The sequence below is a fragment of the Euprymna scolopes genome, chromosome 16 (genome assembly GCF_053919585.1).
Source record: "Euprymna scolopes isolate OS-2025 chromosome 16, ASM5391958v1, whole genome shotgun sequence".
Lineage (NCBI taxonomy): Eukaryota > Metazoa > Mollusca > Cephalopoda > Sepiida > Sepiolidae > Euprymna > Euprymna scolopes.
The window spans coordinates 773,534-792,006 of NC_136497.1; the positions used below are offsets into that span (position 1 = coordinate 773,534).

Below are 18,473 nucleotides of genomic sequence, written 5' to 3' on the forward strand. Positions count from 1 at the left end.
GCCATGCCAGGTCACTAATATATATATATATATATATATATATATATATATATATAATGTGTGTATTAGATAAATTGAAATAATGAAAAAATAAATATAGTTCACCAATATATAAAAAGATTTATTTCCTTATTCCATGGAGTTGCAAAAATTAAGCTTTTCTCTTCAGAGGAAATAACAAGGAAAATAAAAGTAAAGAATTACTAGTTTGCATAAATCTGAAAACTTTGGAAATTGTAAATAAAAAAACTTCTACCATCATTTTATTTTTTATTTTTATTTTTTTTTTTTTTTGTCGCGAAAGTTTAACAGTTTCAAATATGATTCTCTCTCTCTCTACTGTTGATATTAACACAGCAGATTCAGACTTCAACAAGATCGGACATATACTTTGTTCTCTCCATGAGGAGCTTGCACCACACAGTTAATGCCACCAGTGGAATAAAGAGGGAGAAAAAAAAAACTTAAAAAAAGGTGTATACTATTGAAACTCAGAAAAAAAAAACTTTTTTTTTTTTTTTTCATTTAATAAAAAATTCTATAACGTTATTTGATGTTTAAAATTTTTCAAATAATGTAATTTTTATTTTTCATCATTTCAGTTTGTCTAATATTAATGACCTACAATATCGATTATATGATCTAATATAAAATAGTTAAATTGTTTAATTAGTTCTTTCCAAATTTTATTTTATTTTATTTTTCTGAAATTTAATTAGTTCTTTCCAGATTTTATTTTCTGAAATTTAATAGTGCCTAATGCAGCATGTCTGAATCGGGTAAAAATCCCCTAAAACAATGGGGGGGGGGGGGGGGCATCCTCAGTAAAAAAAATTGTGTTTGTTTACATTACATTTCAATTTCTGGATGTTGGTACAGTTAGGGAAACGGGGAACCGGGAGGGAATTCCTATGCAATTTGAGCAAAGAAGCTATTAGAGTAAATAATATCTGGTGGCAATTCTAATAAAGAGGTGGGATTTAGTTGATTAATGAGTTACATGGTTGGTTACATGTATTTATGTTGAGGAGATACTGGAGCAACAAGTTTGTCGGAGCACGTTTCATTGTTGTGCTTGTACAACAAATACATCTTTTTTAAAGTTTTTTTTTCTCCCTCTTTATTCCACTGGTGGCATTAACTGTGTGGTACAAAATAGTGGCTTAGTGGGGGATGCCCTTTTCTCTTCCCTGCAACCTCTCTCCCACAGAAGAGACATTGCGAGCCTGTCTTTGTTTTACCGTTATTTCCATAGCAAGTGCTCGTCTGAGCTCCAATCTCTGGTGCCCCCTTGCCAATCCTTTACGAAAAACACCCGTCTAGCTGAAACCACTGTCAAAAATTTTCCCCAATCTCTATCTGTGCCTAAATCAAAACGTAGATTCCATGAACACAGCTTCTTTCTTAGAACAGCACGCCAGTGGAACTCTGTTCCATCTGCCTGTTTCCCATCTGACTACAACTTGGATGTCTTCAAATCCAGCGTAAACAAATTCCTGATGAACCACCCCCTTAAGTAGACACTTTATGAAATCTCAACACTAACATACGTACTGTACATGCAATAACCCTTATCCCTGAGTGGCTTCCGGGCCTTGATAAGTGGTGACCTCCTTGTAAAAAAAAAAAAAAAAAAAAAAAGAGAGAGACAGAATGGAGCTTGGTTAACAGGGTGGACCTATTAAATTATAGACTTTTTTTTTTTTTTTTTTTTTTGGATTTTTTTAATAGGGAGAGAGTAGTGGTTGATGTATTAGTCCAGATGTGACAATACTCCAATCACTAAGAAATAAGAAATTTTCTACCACAGTAGAAGGAGCCCACTTTCCTTGCAATTGCTTTTGTATGTTTGTTTCAATTCATGTTTCCTGTGAATGTTAATGGAAGGATTCTTTGATAGGGTTCTATTAGTCATTGCAATCAGTCATTGAAAAGGTTTCTTATAATTGTTCAAGTTGAGATTTTGTGTCGCAAGCATTAAATGTTATCATCCATTTATATCTCCATTCAACTATGGACTGATCGTTTTCTAAGTATTTAGCCAGTATTTTGGATATGTTTTCATTCCTTTTATCCACATGTCAAAAATAGAGCATGGTGTCAACAGTAAATATACTCATCTGATACAATTTTATCAGGGAGTTTGTTTATGAGAATCAGAAACAAAGTTCCAAAGATCGACTCCCTGAGGTACACTCACATTAATGTCATGCTGTTTGGATATGTGGCCATCCAAGATCACCTGGATCTTTCTTTCAAATAGGAAGGACATAATTATATTAAATATTCGTCCGGTAATACCACATGAATTAATTTTTGATAAGAAGACTTTCATTCCAGACATTATCAAATGCTTAAGGTATCTCAAGTGCTACAATCCCTGCTAAGATATCGACAATAGAATGTGCTTGCCTAAATTCATAATGGTATCATCACAGTAATAAAACTTCTTGACAACCTCAATAGCTTCGCCATTCAGATATACTTTCGTCACATCTGAGTTCTCCTCCATCTCCATTGTCTTACCCTTCTTGCACACAAATTAACTTAATAGTTTCACTGCCCTTTTTGTTTACCCAATGGTTACAGCAAACTTTGAAGTAATTATTTGCTGAAATATAAAAAGAAATCACAGCAACAAATTAGGCACAAGACCATTCAAAAGTGTGGGGAAAAAAATTGGTGTTTGTGGTCATCCTTGGTCACCATAAAAAAATTGGTGTTTGTGGTCATCCTTGGTCACCATAAAAAAATTGGTGTTTGTGGTCATCCTTGGTCACCATAAAAAAATTGGTGTTTGTGGTCATCCTTGGTCACCATAAAAAAATTGGTGTTTGTGGTCATCCTTGGTCACCATAAAAAAATTGGTGTTTGTGGTCATCCTTGGTCACCATAAAAAAAAGTTGATCCTATTCTTACTACTAGAATCATCAATTAGTAGGGGTCATCTTATTTAAATTTCCCAAATCTTTCAAAATATTTTATTGATAATAGTATATATATATATATATATAATCAATATAATATATATAATACAATCAATCAATCTATTATATATATAAAAGTGAACGTGTCTGTGTACATTTTCCTATGCAATAACTCTGTCAATTTTCAGTCTACAGACTCGAAATTTGATATACAGGGTACTGAGATTTGGGAAATCTTTGTAGTCCGCTTTCGGCCAGAAATTTGGCTGTTAAGGGGTCAAAGTTCAACGATTTGACCTTTTGAGAACTCTACCAAACTCCTCCGAGAATTTTGGGTCTAAACACATGAAATTTTAGATATAGGTTCCTTGGACATGGATCTAACTTAATAACTTCATTTAAGCCACAAACAAATAAATGTTAAGGGTTCATAGTTTAAAAGAATTTGACCTCTGCGGTCTCTATCAAATTACTCAGACACTTTCTGGTCTAAACATTTGAAATTTTACATAAAAGGTATTCAGAGATAGGGCAAGCTTTTTAATATGTTTGGGTCGAAAATTTGAGATACCAATATATAAATGTATATATGTATGTTTGAATGTCTGCTTAAAACTTTCGACAGGGGCGACGGATTTTCACAAGATCAGTATCGTTTTGAAGCTCGACCCTTCAGACGAAAAATACCGAAAAAGCGGCTAAAAACATTAATTTCTTCACCCTCAACTGTGCACTTTTCTACAGAGAGGGGTTGCTTTTTTCGCCGATGTTTTTGAAAGTCATCCCCTCTTTCGATTGTCTAGCCTTAATTTAAGCCTACGTCACTTCCGGTTTGATGGTGGTCGTAACAGCAAAGACGTCACCTTTTTTTTTTTTTCCAGGTTCTTTTCCTCCTTCGCAGTATGGGTTCAAGCTTGCCTTCCTACTACCACTTTTTTTTTTCTTTTTGCTCAATACACACCTTCAAACATCCGGGCAACGCCGGGCTGAAATGCTAGTATAATATATATAATACAATCAATATAATATATAATATAATCAACATAATATATAATACAATCAATATAATATATAATACAATCAATATAATATATAATACAATCATTTTATTTGCAAACTTTGACTTCAGTTAAGTATCTTTATTGTGACTTTTAGAAATAATATCGGAATCCTAAGATTTAATGTCGACTATCGTTTTCTCTCTTTCTGATAGAAATATCTGAATGTGTTTCTTTTGATGATGCAGGTACGAATTTTGTTTCCTGGAATCTTGGATGTTTAAATCGATTTCTCTGGTGACCTGGGTGTCATTACCATAGTGACTGTGGTCTAAAATCAATCACCAGTGTGACCAGGCATCAAAATCAAAATGTCTTCCTCTACTTCTAGGACTCTCTCTCTCTCTCTCTCTCTCTCTCTCTCTCTCTCTCTCTCTCTCTCTCTCTCTCTCTCTCTCTCTCTCTCTCTCATATGCCATTTTTATAAAATAAGAGAAGTCCTGTTTCAGTATCATTAAATGAGATTCCATTCCACAGAAAATGGTAACGCCACCACAGATATATATGAATCCAAAGCAAATGCATGATTTTGTACAATCGTTTAATAACTAAGTTTCTCTTCATAGAAACTGGAAACACATCAAAGAAACCTATTTCTTACTAACAAAGAAAAAGAAAGTTGCTTAACATTGATACTCAAAAATTGCTAATGAAAACGTTTTTTTTTTTTTTTAATATAGCAATTCACATTCAATGGAGATTCAGCAAGAAACTCTCAAATAAAAATCACAAATTATTTAACCAAAGCAATTTGTCAAAATCAAATTAAGATTTTGCTTTAAAATGACCGAATTGGTAGCCACTCTTTATTTCTTTATTATTTATTTTACTCACTAGGAGTTTTCATACAAAACATTATCCGTTCTGCTTCCTTTGCTTTCCTCAAAAAATTACTTGAGAAAAAACTTATGTTTTATCTTGATAGGTCTTCTTTATCAAAGCCAACATACATCTTCTGTGTAATAAATTTGTACTTCCTGTCAGTTTGTTAATACACTACTTCTAAGTTTTTAGCGATAGACACTTATAATCTAATATATTCTGAAAGTACATTACCTGGGTACTTAGCTAATCATATATAATTATATATTTATTTTTGTACTTATGACTTGAAAATAGAAATAGACTTTCATACCTTCGTATAGAGTATTTGGATAAGTATATTTCATTTGGATCAAAGGAAGGTATATTAATATTGTCACGTCATTAGACATGCATAAAAAGGAAATTCGACTTGTACAGGGTGGAATGATAAATTTGTCGCCCCTAAAGAAAACAACATTTCAGCTTTATTTTAAAAGTTTTATTGAAAAAATCAATTCAGGTAATTTTATTACGCAGTAGAGCTGACATCTATTCAAAAATAAGAAAATTAAAATGGAATTTGCCAGGTGAAGATCGAACGACAGCATTACAGATATGCATGCATAACGTAATAGCTATTGGTTCATGTTTTAATTTTTAGCCTTGCAGCAAACATGTTTTCATAGCTCAGGCATTAATGTCAAAGGAAAAAATAAATCATAAGCTAAACGTTTTGGTTTCAATTCTCAGTGGTGGCACACTAATCTTCTTTTTTTTTTTTAACTTAAAGCAAAAACCGTCCTCTCATGACAAGATCGGTTCTATGCATGCGTCAGACGACGTCATAACCTGATTTAGTTTAAATATTTGAAGAACTGACACAATTTCATGTACGTCGTGTTAGCTCAGTTTGTTAGAGCGTTGGGTCATTATCTAAACGTTTTGGGTTCGAATCGTGGTGTGAGATGTCTATTTCTTTTTTTTTATTTTTCGATTTTTTAAATTTTAATATTGAAGCAGGGTTATTTAAGCCATTTTTCACGTAACGTTCGTTTTTCTGTTTTTTTTTTTTGTTTTTTTTACTTCGCTTATTCTTAGGTTTTCATTAACACCCCCCAACCTCGACCGACCACACGCACCCAAAAACACCCGGTTACCCACCGATTTTTTAAATTTTAATATTGAAACAGGCTTATTTAAGCCATTTTTCACGTTTTTTTTTGGGGGGGGGGCAGATTTTTTAAAGCAGTTTTAACATTCGTTTTCTTTTTGTTTTTGTTTTTCCGATTTTTACATTTAACATCGTTCGTTTGCCTTACGTTAGTTTTTTTTAAGGTTTTTTTTCGATGTTTTGATTAATCTCCCCCCCCCCACACACACACACACACACCCACACACACCGCCCGGGTACCCCCACGTTCGTTTTTCTGTTTTCTTTTTTGTTTTTTTTACTTCGCTTGTTCTTAGGTTTTCATTAATCACTCCCACCTCCGACCACACACATCTCCAAACATTCGGGCAACGCCGTGTACCCCCCCCCTCCGCTAGTCTATAATATAAATCTCACCTGTCTGTTTAAATGTATGTATGTGTGTATGTCTGCCTAAAACTTCCGACAGCGGTGACGGATTTTCACGAGATCAGTATCGTTTCGAAGATCGACCATTCAAAGGATAAATATAGAAAAATTGGCTAAAAACGTTAATTCCTTCATCCTCAACAAGTAGTACCGACCTTCATCAACTGGGCATTTTTCTATAAGGAGAGGTCGCTTTTTTTGCTGATATTTTCGAAAGTCATTCCCTCTTTTCGATTGACTAGTCTTAATTTAAACCTTCGCCACTCCTAGTTTGGCGATGGATGTAATGGCAATGACGTCACGTTTTTGTTTTTTTACGTTCTTTTCCTCCTTCGTGGTATAGATTCGAGTCTGCCTCACTTTTTCTTTCTTTTTTTTTTTCTTTTTTAACACACACCTCCAAACACCCGGGCAACGCCGGGCACTCAGGCTAGTAATAATATAATAATATGCTAATAATAATAATACGAGGGGCGTGCAATAAGTAATACCCCTGACCCACTTCCAGTTGTCTGATCTAGCTAAAATTTTGCATGTGCACTGCTTTATATCTCTACGGGTTATGTGGAAATTACACCTCTGAACTAATTGTGGTTTCTGTTTTACAGGTGTTTGAACTGAGTCAGGTGTGAAATGGAGCCTGTTGAAGGTAGAGCAGTGATCCTGCTTTTGTATTTGAAAGGACGCACACCACAGGAGACTTTTGATGAAATGAAAGAAACTTATGGTGATAATGCCCCATCATATGACCTTGTAAAACGCTGGCATCGTGAATTCAAACATGGCCGGAAGTCTGTGGAAACAGCTCCCAAACCTGGTCGCCCCCCTTCTGCCATTGATGAGGCACCTGTCCATCAAATTGAGGCTGCCATTTTGGAAGATTGGGGCATTACTATTCGCCAAATAGCCCAAGATGTCAAGATTAGTACAGGGTCTGACTATTTGCATATGCCTAAGGTGTCTGCCAAATGGATCCTGAGGTTGCTCACACCATTCCAGAAGTGAGAACGCGTCAAGTGCTCGAGGATGAATTTGGAGATGTGCCAAGAAGATGAGTCTAAGGTTTTCAAAAGATTGATTAGACAGGATGAAACCTGGGTCCATCACTGATCTAAAGACCAAAGCCCAGTCAATGCAGTGGAAGCACTTGGACTCACCACCTCCAAAGAAGACAAGGGTGAAGCCCTCCACTGGCAAGGTCATGCTCACAGTCTTTTGGGACCAGGACGGAGTAGTGATGACAGATTTCCTGGCAAAGGGTACCACAATTATAGGAGCCTATTATGCTTCACTTTTGAGAAAATTAAGGGAAGCTATCAAAATCAAGAGGTGGGGCAAGATCAACAAAGATACCCTCCTCCTGCAGGACAGCACTCCGGTCCACAACTTGCATGTCGCCAGATCAGAAGCACGGGCATGTGGTTATGAAATCCTCCCCTATCCTCCCTACTCTCCTGACCTTGCACCCTCTGACTTTCACCTCTTCCCAACCATGAAGTTGTTTTTGAAAGGAAAGCGTTTCCCAGATGATGCAGCCTTGCTTTCTGAAGTCACGTCATGGTTGGAGGACCAACCTGGGGTTTTCTACAAAAACGGTCTCCAGAGCTGCATCAAACGATAGGAGAAATGCATAACTTTGGGTGGTTCCTATATAGACAAAGACTAATAACTGTGCCAAGTTTCGTTGCTCTACTGCTATGGGAAGTGAGTCAGGGGCATTACTTATTGCACGCTCCTCGTAATATAATAATATGCTAATAATAATAATATAATAATATACTAATACAAAACAATCATAAATCACTTGTTTGCTTTCATGGTTTATTATAAAGAACACTTAACGTTTATTTTCCTCTGAACAAAAAGATTTTTTAAAAACATGTTTGCTTAGTATCGGTTGTTTGTTATTCAGAAAATAATTCATTCATGAAACCTACCTTTTTTTGCTTGATTTCAATTTTAATTTTCTGAAAATTTTATAAAAATTGTCCAATAATTATTCAAGAATATTGTTTTCGTTGTTCAATTATTTTTCATTGAATTAACCTCCAACTGACAGGAGTATATTTTTTATTAAAACAATTGGCCAGCATTTGCGTGACTAAATAAAATTATAAAACTTTTGTTCAGCACCTTGCGGCTGTTTCTGTAAACTCCCTGAAAGATTCTGACGATAATACGGTTCTTATACTGCATGAGTACCAAAATGTTTTATATTAAAATATAATTATAAGTTTGGTTCATGGCCTGATGATCTCTACTGGGCAGAGCTGTAAGTAATTAAATGAAAATCGTTTCCTAAGGTGTGTTTTTTTTTGTTTTGTTTTTTTTTTAGAGGCCACGAACTTTAAATTGATAATTATTTTATTTAATTGCAGATTTGGCAACTATCAGTTATTTTGAGTTCAGCTTGTTTTTGAGTTCAGCTTGTTTTGGTAATTCATCATGAAGAAAATGACACCAAAAAAACGTTTTCAAATTGTGCAAATTTATTTTATTTACATTTGATGAAAGAATAATTTCACAAAATGGACCTGTCAACTGGCCACCACTCTATCTTCATCTTTTCTTCATCTAGTGGTTAGGACCCTAATATCTATGCCAGACGCTCGCTGGTTGCTGGAACTCATTGTTTTTCTACTCGAACACACAACTCGTGCATAACCCTGTCCATGTGGTAGTTCTGCTCTCATGATCGCTGGTCGGTAACCTTACCACAAGGGTGCTTCAGCTGGTCACCTGCTTTCAGACATTGGGGATGAAGACTGGCCAATCAGCAAGAGCGGCTAAAAACAGCCTATCCTGCCTTGACAGAGTACAAAATAGACTTCGTGGCTTAGTGGGGGATGCCCTTTTCTCTACCCTGCAACCTCTCTTCCACAGAAGAGACATTGAGAGCCTATCCTTGTTTTATCATTATTTCCATGGCAGGTGCTCGTCTGAGCTCCAATCTCTGGTCCCCCCTCGCCAATCTTTCACGAAAAACACCCGTCTAGCCGAATCCAATGTGAAAAATTTCCCCCACTCTTTATCTGTGCCTAAATCAAAATGTGGATTCCATGAACAAAGCTTCTTTCTTAGAACTGCATGCCTGTGGAACTCTGTTCCATCTGCCTGCTTCCCACCGGACTACAACTTGGATGTGTTCAAGTCCAACGTTAACAAATTCCTAATGAACCGCCCCCTTAAGTAAACACTTCATCAAATCTCCACACTAACGTAATGTACTTGCAATAATCCTTATCCCTGAGTGGCTTCCGGGTCTTGATAAGTGGTGACCTGTGTAAAAAAAAAAAAAAAAGGCAGGTGCATCGCTCTTCTCCACTTTAGTATACGATCTGGGGAAGAATTCATTTCACAATCGAAGCAAAGAATCACAAAGCAGTCTTTTTAGTAACAAATAATTATTCAGAAGTTGTTACAGGTATATCTCATGTAAGAACATAAACTCGAGACCTCTCTAAACTTGGGAAATCAAACTGATTTCTGGGTGTAGCATTATCATTGTTGGAATGAACTTTTCCAATCTATTTCGTCGAGCCGCATGAATCTCGACTTTTCACTTCTAAATTCTCCAACGAACTTCCTCAAACTGGCAAAAAAAACAACACTTTTTTTTATTATCTCTCTGTATGCCCCCTCTCTATTTGAGTTTTGCCTTTTTTCTCTATGTCTCTCTGTCTATTTCTATCCCTTTTTTGTTTATTCAAATGAACAGGCTGACCAAAAAACGGTCACTTACCCTTTGGCTGGTCATCTAAACAATAAAATTCTTTATCTCTATTTTCCTTATTCCAACATTGTTTCTGTATCTTGAAAGAACGCTTCTTGTCGCCCTCAATTATGAAAATTCAATTCTCATCAGGATAATATTATTCCCATCATTCTCTCAATAAATCAAATGCTATTTTTTTCTGAACTCGTTTTTCTTGATGAAGTATCACTAGCATGGCAACCTGGCGTTGTCTCGGGTTTACAGATCTTGTTACACCACCTGGAAGACAACATTCAACACATTGTCAAAATGTATAGAGTTTGAAAATTGGACTTCTAGATTACACTGTATATGCGCAAGCCATATGCACAAAATTATATTTAAATTAGAAAAGCCAAAAATTAATCTTTGAAATAAACCATATACTTATATAATATAAATATTTTTCTGTGATTTGTTTTAATTTAAAGTTTGTTGTCGCTAAAAAAGAAAAAACTCTTTACAGTTTCTCTCATGTGTCATTTTTGTCTTTCGGACTTTATTTCTTACTTTATTATTTTCAGGAAAAACGGAAACTGAATTGCCTGAAGTCCGCAAGAACCAGCTTGCCTCTGGGTTTGTTGATGATTACCCTTTAATCTGGAATAAATACCGTAGTAAAGGCTATGCCACCCTTTTTGCTGAGGATAGTCCCAGCCTGGCTGTGTTCAATCTACGCTTCAATGGTTTCTACACAGCCCCAACTGACCATTACATGCGTCCTTTCTGGCAGGCAGTGAGTGAGTCTGTATTGCATGAACGCAGCCTCAACTTCTGTCTTGGTTCAAAACCGAAACACCAATTCACACTTGATTACGTCAAGGAATTCTTTGAGAAGTACAATAATGTGTCAAAATTTGCATTCGCCTTCCATGGGGAACTCTCACATAATGACAACAACCCTGTCCAGTATCTGGACAAAGACTTACACCGTTTTCTATGGCAGATGAAGCAGCAGAACTTTCTTAATAATACTCTCTTGATCATCATGAGTGATCATGGAGCTCGCTACAGCAACGTACGCAACACCGTACAGGGCAAGCTTGAAGAACGACTTCCTTTCATGTCTTTTGTATTTCCAGCTTGGTTCAAAAACAAGTATCCCTATTTTACAAACAACCTCAAAGGCAACCGGGAAAAGCTCGTAACACCATTCGATGTGCACGAAACACTGCTCGACTTGCTTGACACATCACGAATGTATGAACCTGTAGACACTTCAACCCGTGGCATCAGTCTTCTGCAATCAGTGCCGCTAAATCGGACTTGTAGATCTGCAGGTATTGCAATGCACTGGTGCAGCTGCTTGACACGATTCGATGTCAACCCGTCCACCCCACTAGTGCAGATGTCCCTGCATAAAATCTTGTCCTACATTAGGACCCTCCTCTTACCTGTCAGACACCTTTGTGCTGGGCTTTCATTAAAGAAAATTATCTATGCTTATCTGGTTACGCCAAACGAAAAGGTAAGTCTTTTTGTTCTTCGTAACAGAATTTCTTCCTGTTTGTTGAGTGTATACTTTTTTTTTTTGCGAGATAAAACAAATGCTAGTAGGCAAAAAAAGTAAATGCTTCAATTGATAGGAGTTAATGTAAACATTACTCACCAACAAAAAGATGTTTAGTGATGGGATGATGCCAATATTTTTCCCAATTCTGATATGATTACCGATTCCACACTTATTTCCCAATTCCAATATAATTACTGATTCCAATTCTTTATGAATCTCTAAATATTTAACTATATTATTGTTATTTTTCCTGATTATCATAAAAATGCATGTTAAATGTGCATAGATTTTCTCAAACCAAACAAACACTTGTGGGGGTAATCTATTGATTTTAATTTTACTGGTAATTTAAAATCAATAAATATTTCATTATTACTACTAGCCGTGGAAGATTTTGTTTTAAACAAAATCAGATGTAAAAGATAATAAAAGGAATCGTTTTGGGCATCGGAAAATAGACACACATTTTTCCAATTCCGATTCTGATATTCCAAAATGTTCCAATTTTAGTAATTCTAATTAATCGTCCCAACACTAAAAATGTTAATCCTTATGGTCCACCTGATGATGAACTCCATTTTGAGTAAAACACATAAGCGTCTCTGTAGCTTGCTTGTCATAAGTATACTTTCATACTTCTATATTTCTATGTATGTAAGCTCTCATAAGGGGTGAGCACTTGGAGAGAAATATAAAAAATTTTCTACCTAAGCTATAATGCAAAGTTCTTCCTTTAGAAATGGAATGCTCTTTGAGACTTTGGTATTTGTGGATTTGTTTCTCTCATTCCTGTTATGCTTCTGCATTGATTAGTGCATGAGATCTTTGCTGATTGGAGTCTAGGATTAGTCATGTGACCAGAAAAACAGTTATGATTCAAAAAGATGAAACAAAATCAAATCTTAAAACAGACATAACAATATTTTTTAAATAATATTAGTGATTGGACGATTTCAATGTTTCCTAATTTTGGTACAATTACTGCTTCTGTTCTAAATTTCCGATTCCAATACAATTACTGATTATGATTGTTTTAAAATTTTTAAATACTAAGCTATAGAGTTTTTTTGTTTTTGAATTATTGCAAAACCCATATATTTGCATATATTTTCGAAAATGTAAAAATATATGTGAGGGGGTGAAGTGGATGCTCTGTGAATTTTTAATTTTATGTCTAGATTAAATCAAATAATCATTTTGTCATTAATATGAGCAACATTAAGTTTTGAACAAAAACCAACAAAAGAAAACTTAAAAGAATCGTTTACTGCATCAGAAAATAGGCACATATTTCCAATACAGATTCTGACAGTTCTATAAAAAGTTCTATTTTTTCTCGCTTAATCATCCCAACATCCTAAATATATATAAACATCCAAATACATAAATTTCTCTTGAAGATCATTTTTATTATCTATTTTAAGTCATAATTAAATTAAGTAATAAATTAAAAGTAATAAAAAAATAAATACAGGGTGGAACGATAAATTTGTCGCCTCTAAAGAAAACTACACTTCAGCTTTATTTTAAAACTTTTATTGAAAACATCAATTCAGGTAACTTGATTATGTATTAAAGCTGACATCTATTCAATGTAGCCACCTTCAGCCTCAATCACTGCCTCAATACAGGTCCAGAACTGGGAGCATGCTTTTTCCACAAGCGCCAGCAGGAGCTTGGCAAGGACTCAGCAGATGGCGATGATCAGGCTGGCTTTGGTGTTGTGGAAGATCATGTTGGTGATCTTCTCGATGTATGACCAAACGAAGTAGTCAAGTGGGTTCAGGTCAGGGGAGGAGAGGGTCAGTAAGAGAAGGGTACAAAGTTGTAGCACTCTTTCTGAAGCCAAACATGGATCTCTTTATTCTTGTGGGCCGGTGCAGAGTCCTGCTGCCACACTCAGCGCCTGCCAGCGGCCACCTGATTGCACCAGGTGATCACCACACTCTTCAGCAGATCCAGGTACACTTTGGTGTTGACTTTCAAGCCGACTTTGAAGATGTGAGGTGGCATGATGTGATTCTCACTTGAAACCACACCATGGCCAGAAACTTTGATGAGCTTTTCCCTCAAGCATTTAACCGTCCAGATTTGCATTTTGAGGGTGCTGGCAATGGTCCGGTGTCATCTTGGATCGGTAGAGTACATAGGTTGTATAGCGATGCATCTCCAATCTCGCTTGTTGAACATTGTGTCACTTTCAGACATGATAGAAGACTTCTATCACTATTGGAATTTGTACACAACTGGCCAACTAGTAGATGGTCTGCAACAACAAAAAAAAAAGATCAAACGGAAATGGAATCGCGTCTTTTCTATGGTGACAATTTTATCATTCCACCCTGTAAATATTTGTCTCTCCCACAAAGTGACAATTAGAAAAAGACACTACACACTCACACATTGTGGATATTAGCTTTTCTCCAGTTTCTTTTTCAGTTTGTTTTTGTTTCTTAAGATGCTGATGATTCAAAGTGGAAACCAACATCCTTTTCTAAATTGGAAAAAGATTGTCCATAACAATATAACCCTGGTTCATGTATATAAACTGTGAAATATAGTTTTAAATAATTTATGTTTCACAAAACTTAGGATTTCTTTGTAACAAACATCTGATGCACTAATATATATATATATATATATATATATATATATATATATAAATCAAGAAGTAAAATAATGTTTACAAGCCAAAAGCTTCTGTAAACTTAAAATGAATATAAATATATTTTATATAGGAACCCCAACCACATAAAAAAGCTCAATACAACCAAGATAGGAAACAAAGCTTGTCATTGAAAAATACAAATTTAAGACTATAAATTATATTTTACATCAATATATTGCTGGACAGGATACTCAAATAAGATATTACTGAAATTTTCTTAATCTGCAGAGTTTCAAAGAAATGTGTTCTTCTCAATAGAGGAAAGATATTAGCAAATAAATATTATAAAGAAGCTATGAATTTGCTGTTACTGGCATAAATCGAAACATTATATTAAAACTAGTTATAAATGCAAAAATTTTAATTGTGTTCTTTGTATATATATATATATATATATATATATATATATATATATATATAACGTCTGTGTGTTATAGAGAGAGAAAGAGAGCGATATATATCAAGTGCAAAAAATAAATTTATTATTATACAACACCAATTACAAAAACAAAATTTCTCAGAATCCATGTTCAGCCACTGAATTATGATCCTCTAGTATGCAGTGATTGCAGGAAGTTCTCAAGGCCGTTTTGGTTTCACAATACCTATTTCCTTGAAAGTAATTGAAATAGTGAATAATTATAGATGTACCACGTCTGATAGCTTGATTTCTGATGGAATTTTTGGTTAACCAATCACTTAAATCAAATACAGTAGAGGAAAATTCTTTTCAAACATGGAATGCACAGAAATTTCACATCAGAAAGATCTGTGGTTGTTTTGTCAGCCGTGAAGTATCGGTACACTGTGCTATGGAGAAGGACTAAAGAGGTCTTGTTGAATTTTATTTTGATCTTAATTGAGAAAATTGAATGATTGGGTGAGTACAATTGTCAGGAAAAGATCAAGAAGACTTACAAAATGTCAATTAGTATTATGTACACAAGAAGGTTTGTTAACAACCTTTATAAGATCAGAAGCAAGGTAAAAAATCGTGACAAAATCTTCCTTTAAATTCACCACAGATATGAATACTAGCAGAATGTTGAACAGGCAAGATCTTGTCAGTTTTGTCAGAGATTTACCCAATTGGCGAGGGGGTAATAAAGGGCAAAGATGAAAGTTGTGCTGTACATGTGTGCATTTTCACGTGTCAATTAAGAATAAAGATCTTCATAGGAAGTGTCTCTACTACATGGAAAGCCATTCCTAATGTAGACACAGATTCTGTGATCATGGCAGTGTTGGGGGTTGGGTTTTGATGTCATGCTTGAATACCAGTGATCGTGAAGTCATCTATAAAAACTACTAATGGACAAATGCCAATTTTGTACAGAAACCATATTTTAGTTTAGTTTCCTGTAAATGGATTATAACCTCTGGAAGGGTGAAACGTAGACTTCTGATATTTGAGTTTATACTTATATTTTGATAAATGTTTGGATTGAAAGATTTCTGAAAGGGCTTAGCAGTGAAATCATTGAAAAAAGAAAAATACGCCATAGAGAGATCCCACCACTATCTATTGCATAGTTCAGATTCCATTCACCAACTGGCAATACAGCAGCCTTGGTATTTTACACCTGCTTATACCACAGCATCCTTGCATTATCAGCAGGTGAGTCCTTGGATTATCAAGTAGATTACATCAGCTCCAGTAAAATATTTACCTTCAGCATCCTTATTAGTGACATGGCAACAAGATTAGAAAGAGAGAATTACAAAAATCATTTCCAACAACTGCTCATTACTAAACTGCCACCCAAGAAGACAGTCTTCCTTAGAAGCATCACTCATGAAAATAAGGAGTGAGTAGCAAAGTAGAAGCAAAAATGATAAAAACAACGCATTTTTTCCATTTGTTTCGGTGAATGTAAAGTAGATTCAGGAGATAAAAAAAAAAAAACTTAATATTTTTCTTGACGCACCAAAAACAAAAGCAGTTACATCTTCCTCACACTTTTAGGGAGCAGCATTTTAAGACGTTTTTAAAAACAATATGAAACTTTTTCTTTAATCAGTGATCATGTAGGTATGTAATTATTTTCAGTTCCAATATTTTTTTGCCAGTATTCAGTTAGAATCTCATACAAGAATTTTTTTTTTTCAGGAGGATCTCAAACTTTTCTTTGCTTGTTTGCTAATGCACTCCAATATATATAATTTCTCAAATCCTGAATTCAGATATTTTCTACTAATAAGCCCCAAAAATGCGAAACTTGAATCTAGGACTTCTGGTCTGTGGCTTTCATGATTTTTGTGAGCTGCAGCATTGTTTTTAATGTGAAAATAACATACATACACACACACACACACATATATATATATAAAATGAATAAATGACAAAAGCCTATATTCCAAATTTCATGATGTTGACCATCTTACAATTTATTCCTTTAATTTAGTTGACATTTACACTTCTTGACAGTATCTGTTTTGTAGCACAAAATCATTCACTTAATTATATCAATCAACGAATCTATTTCGTGATTTATTCATTATATGCTCTGTAACTACATTGAGCTTCTTAAATAAGGATTGGTGTATATAAAAAGGAAATATAAGTGAATAAAAAATATTTCCACAGAAATTTCCATAGAACCCAGTCAACGACGGATACTTTTGCTAGTATATATATATATATATATACTAGCAAAAGTACCCGTCGTTGACTGGGTTCAAAAACAGCCTACAGAAAATGGACTCTGATTTATGAAAGTATGATAGGATTGTAAATAGATAGCTTCGAATTTGGGGGTATCAAAACCAAAGCAAAATATGATGAAAGTAAAAATAAAATAGATAAACTCCATAATTTATTATACCATACCTGTTCACACTGAAACACTTATCACAATATTCTGTGGATCTATATTAAAAAACCTTGTAAAACTTTGTGACATATTTCCATTCTATGGAGGTCAGGCGCGAATGAACACCCCATAATTTTATTGTGCCATATTTCTTCAAACTGAAACATAATTATCAAAGTATACTTACGCAGATAGATATGAAAAGTTTATATTAAAGTTTGTGCCTATTTCCATTCTATGGAAGCCAAGCGTGAACGCAGACCTCACAATTTTATTATACCACCCCTATTTAAGTTAAAACATACTTATCAAAGTATTCTTATGTACATCTATATCAAAAACACTTGTAAACGTTTTTTTTTTCATTTTTTATTTCCATACTTTGTGGAACAGGCGCGTACGCAGACCCCACAATTTTAATGAATCATCATTATGCCAGATCAAACATACCCATTCCTGTGTCTCGATACATCTTCTATACATTATATGGGATCAGTTTTCTATAATAGTCAACCATATAGGAGCCTATTCGTGACCAGACACACACAGACGTTCAGCTTTATATTATATATATATATATATATATATATATATATATATATATATATACTAGACTACCCGTTACCGGTTGGGTCAGTATGTCATATTAGCTATGGAATTCATGTATGAGCGTGACACTTGTGACGTAAAGAAAATAGGTTTTTTTTTGGCATAACAGAAACATTACTATGAAAGTATATTAAAATGAAAAATCACGGACAGATCGCTCAGACATGAAAAGAATCCTCCCTATTCGTGTAAAGTTACCTATTTTTCCGAATAATCGCTCAAAAAACGAAAATTAAACATGATTTTCTTACGAATCAAATGCAGACGAAAGTCATTTAGCAGCAAAAACGCACATGAACCTACCGATGAGAAATATAAGAATGAAAACCCCATATTGGAATCCTTCAACCAAGTTATAGTAACTTAAAATCTAAAAAAATATAATTAATAAAACCTGAAGCAAAAAAAGTAAAACCTAAATAAATAAAATAAAACTAATATTGAAACAGATTAGTAAATGTGTCAACAAATTCACCGTTCTCACAACTATTTTGTATCTAAAAATGTAAACAAAAAATAAAAAAGGAAGGAAAAGGGACGGATAGAGAGTAGTAGTAGTCTTGGCTTTACTACAATTGTTCTTATGTTTGTCAACGGGTTAAAGTTGTTTAGTTGTAAGAAAATAGCGACAGTATACTTGCAATAAAGAATAGTTGCAAAACACCTCCACTTTTCCCATGTTAAATAATAATTTCTAAATAATAACCTTAATAGTTCAGTGCGCAGGTCAAAATCTGCAAAAGAAGCG

The 18,473-nt window shown here is 34.6% G+C and overlaps 1 protein-coding gene across 2 annotated transcripts in view; it reads left to right on the top strand.

Annotated features, from left to right (window-relative positions):
* LOC145295823 (uncharacterized) overlaps positions 1 to 18,473 on the top strand; it is a 174,386-nt gene that overhangs the window by 144,014 nt on the left and 11,899 nt on the right. For both annotated transcript variants that reach the window (XM_080141510.1, XM_080141511.1), the window contains one exon: positions 10,647 to 11,590. In XM_080141510.1, the coding sequence (XP_079997636.1) occupies positions 10,647 to 11,590 (944 nt within the window). The remainder of the gene's footprint in view (positions 1 to 10,646; positions 11,591 to 18,473) is intronic.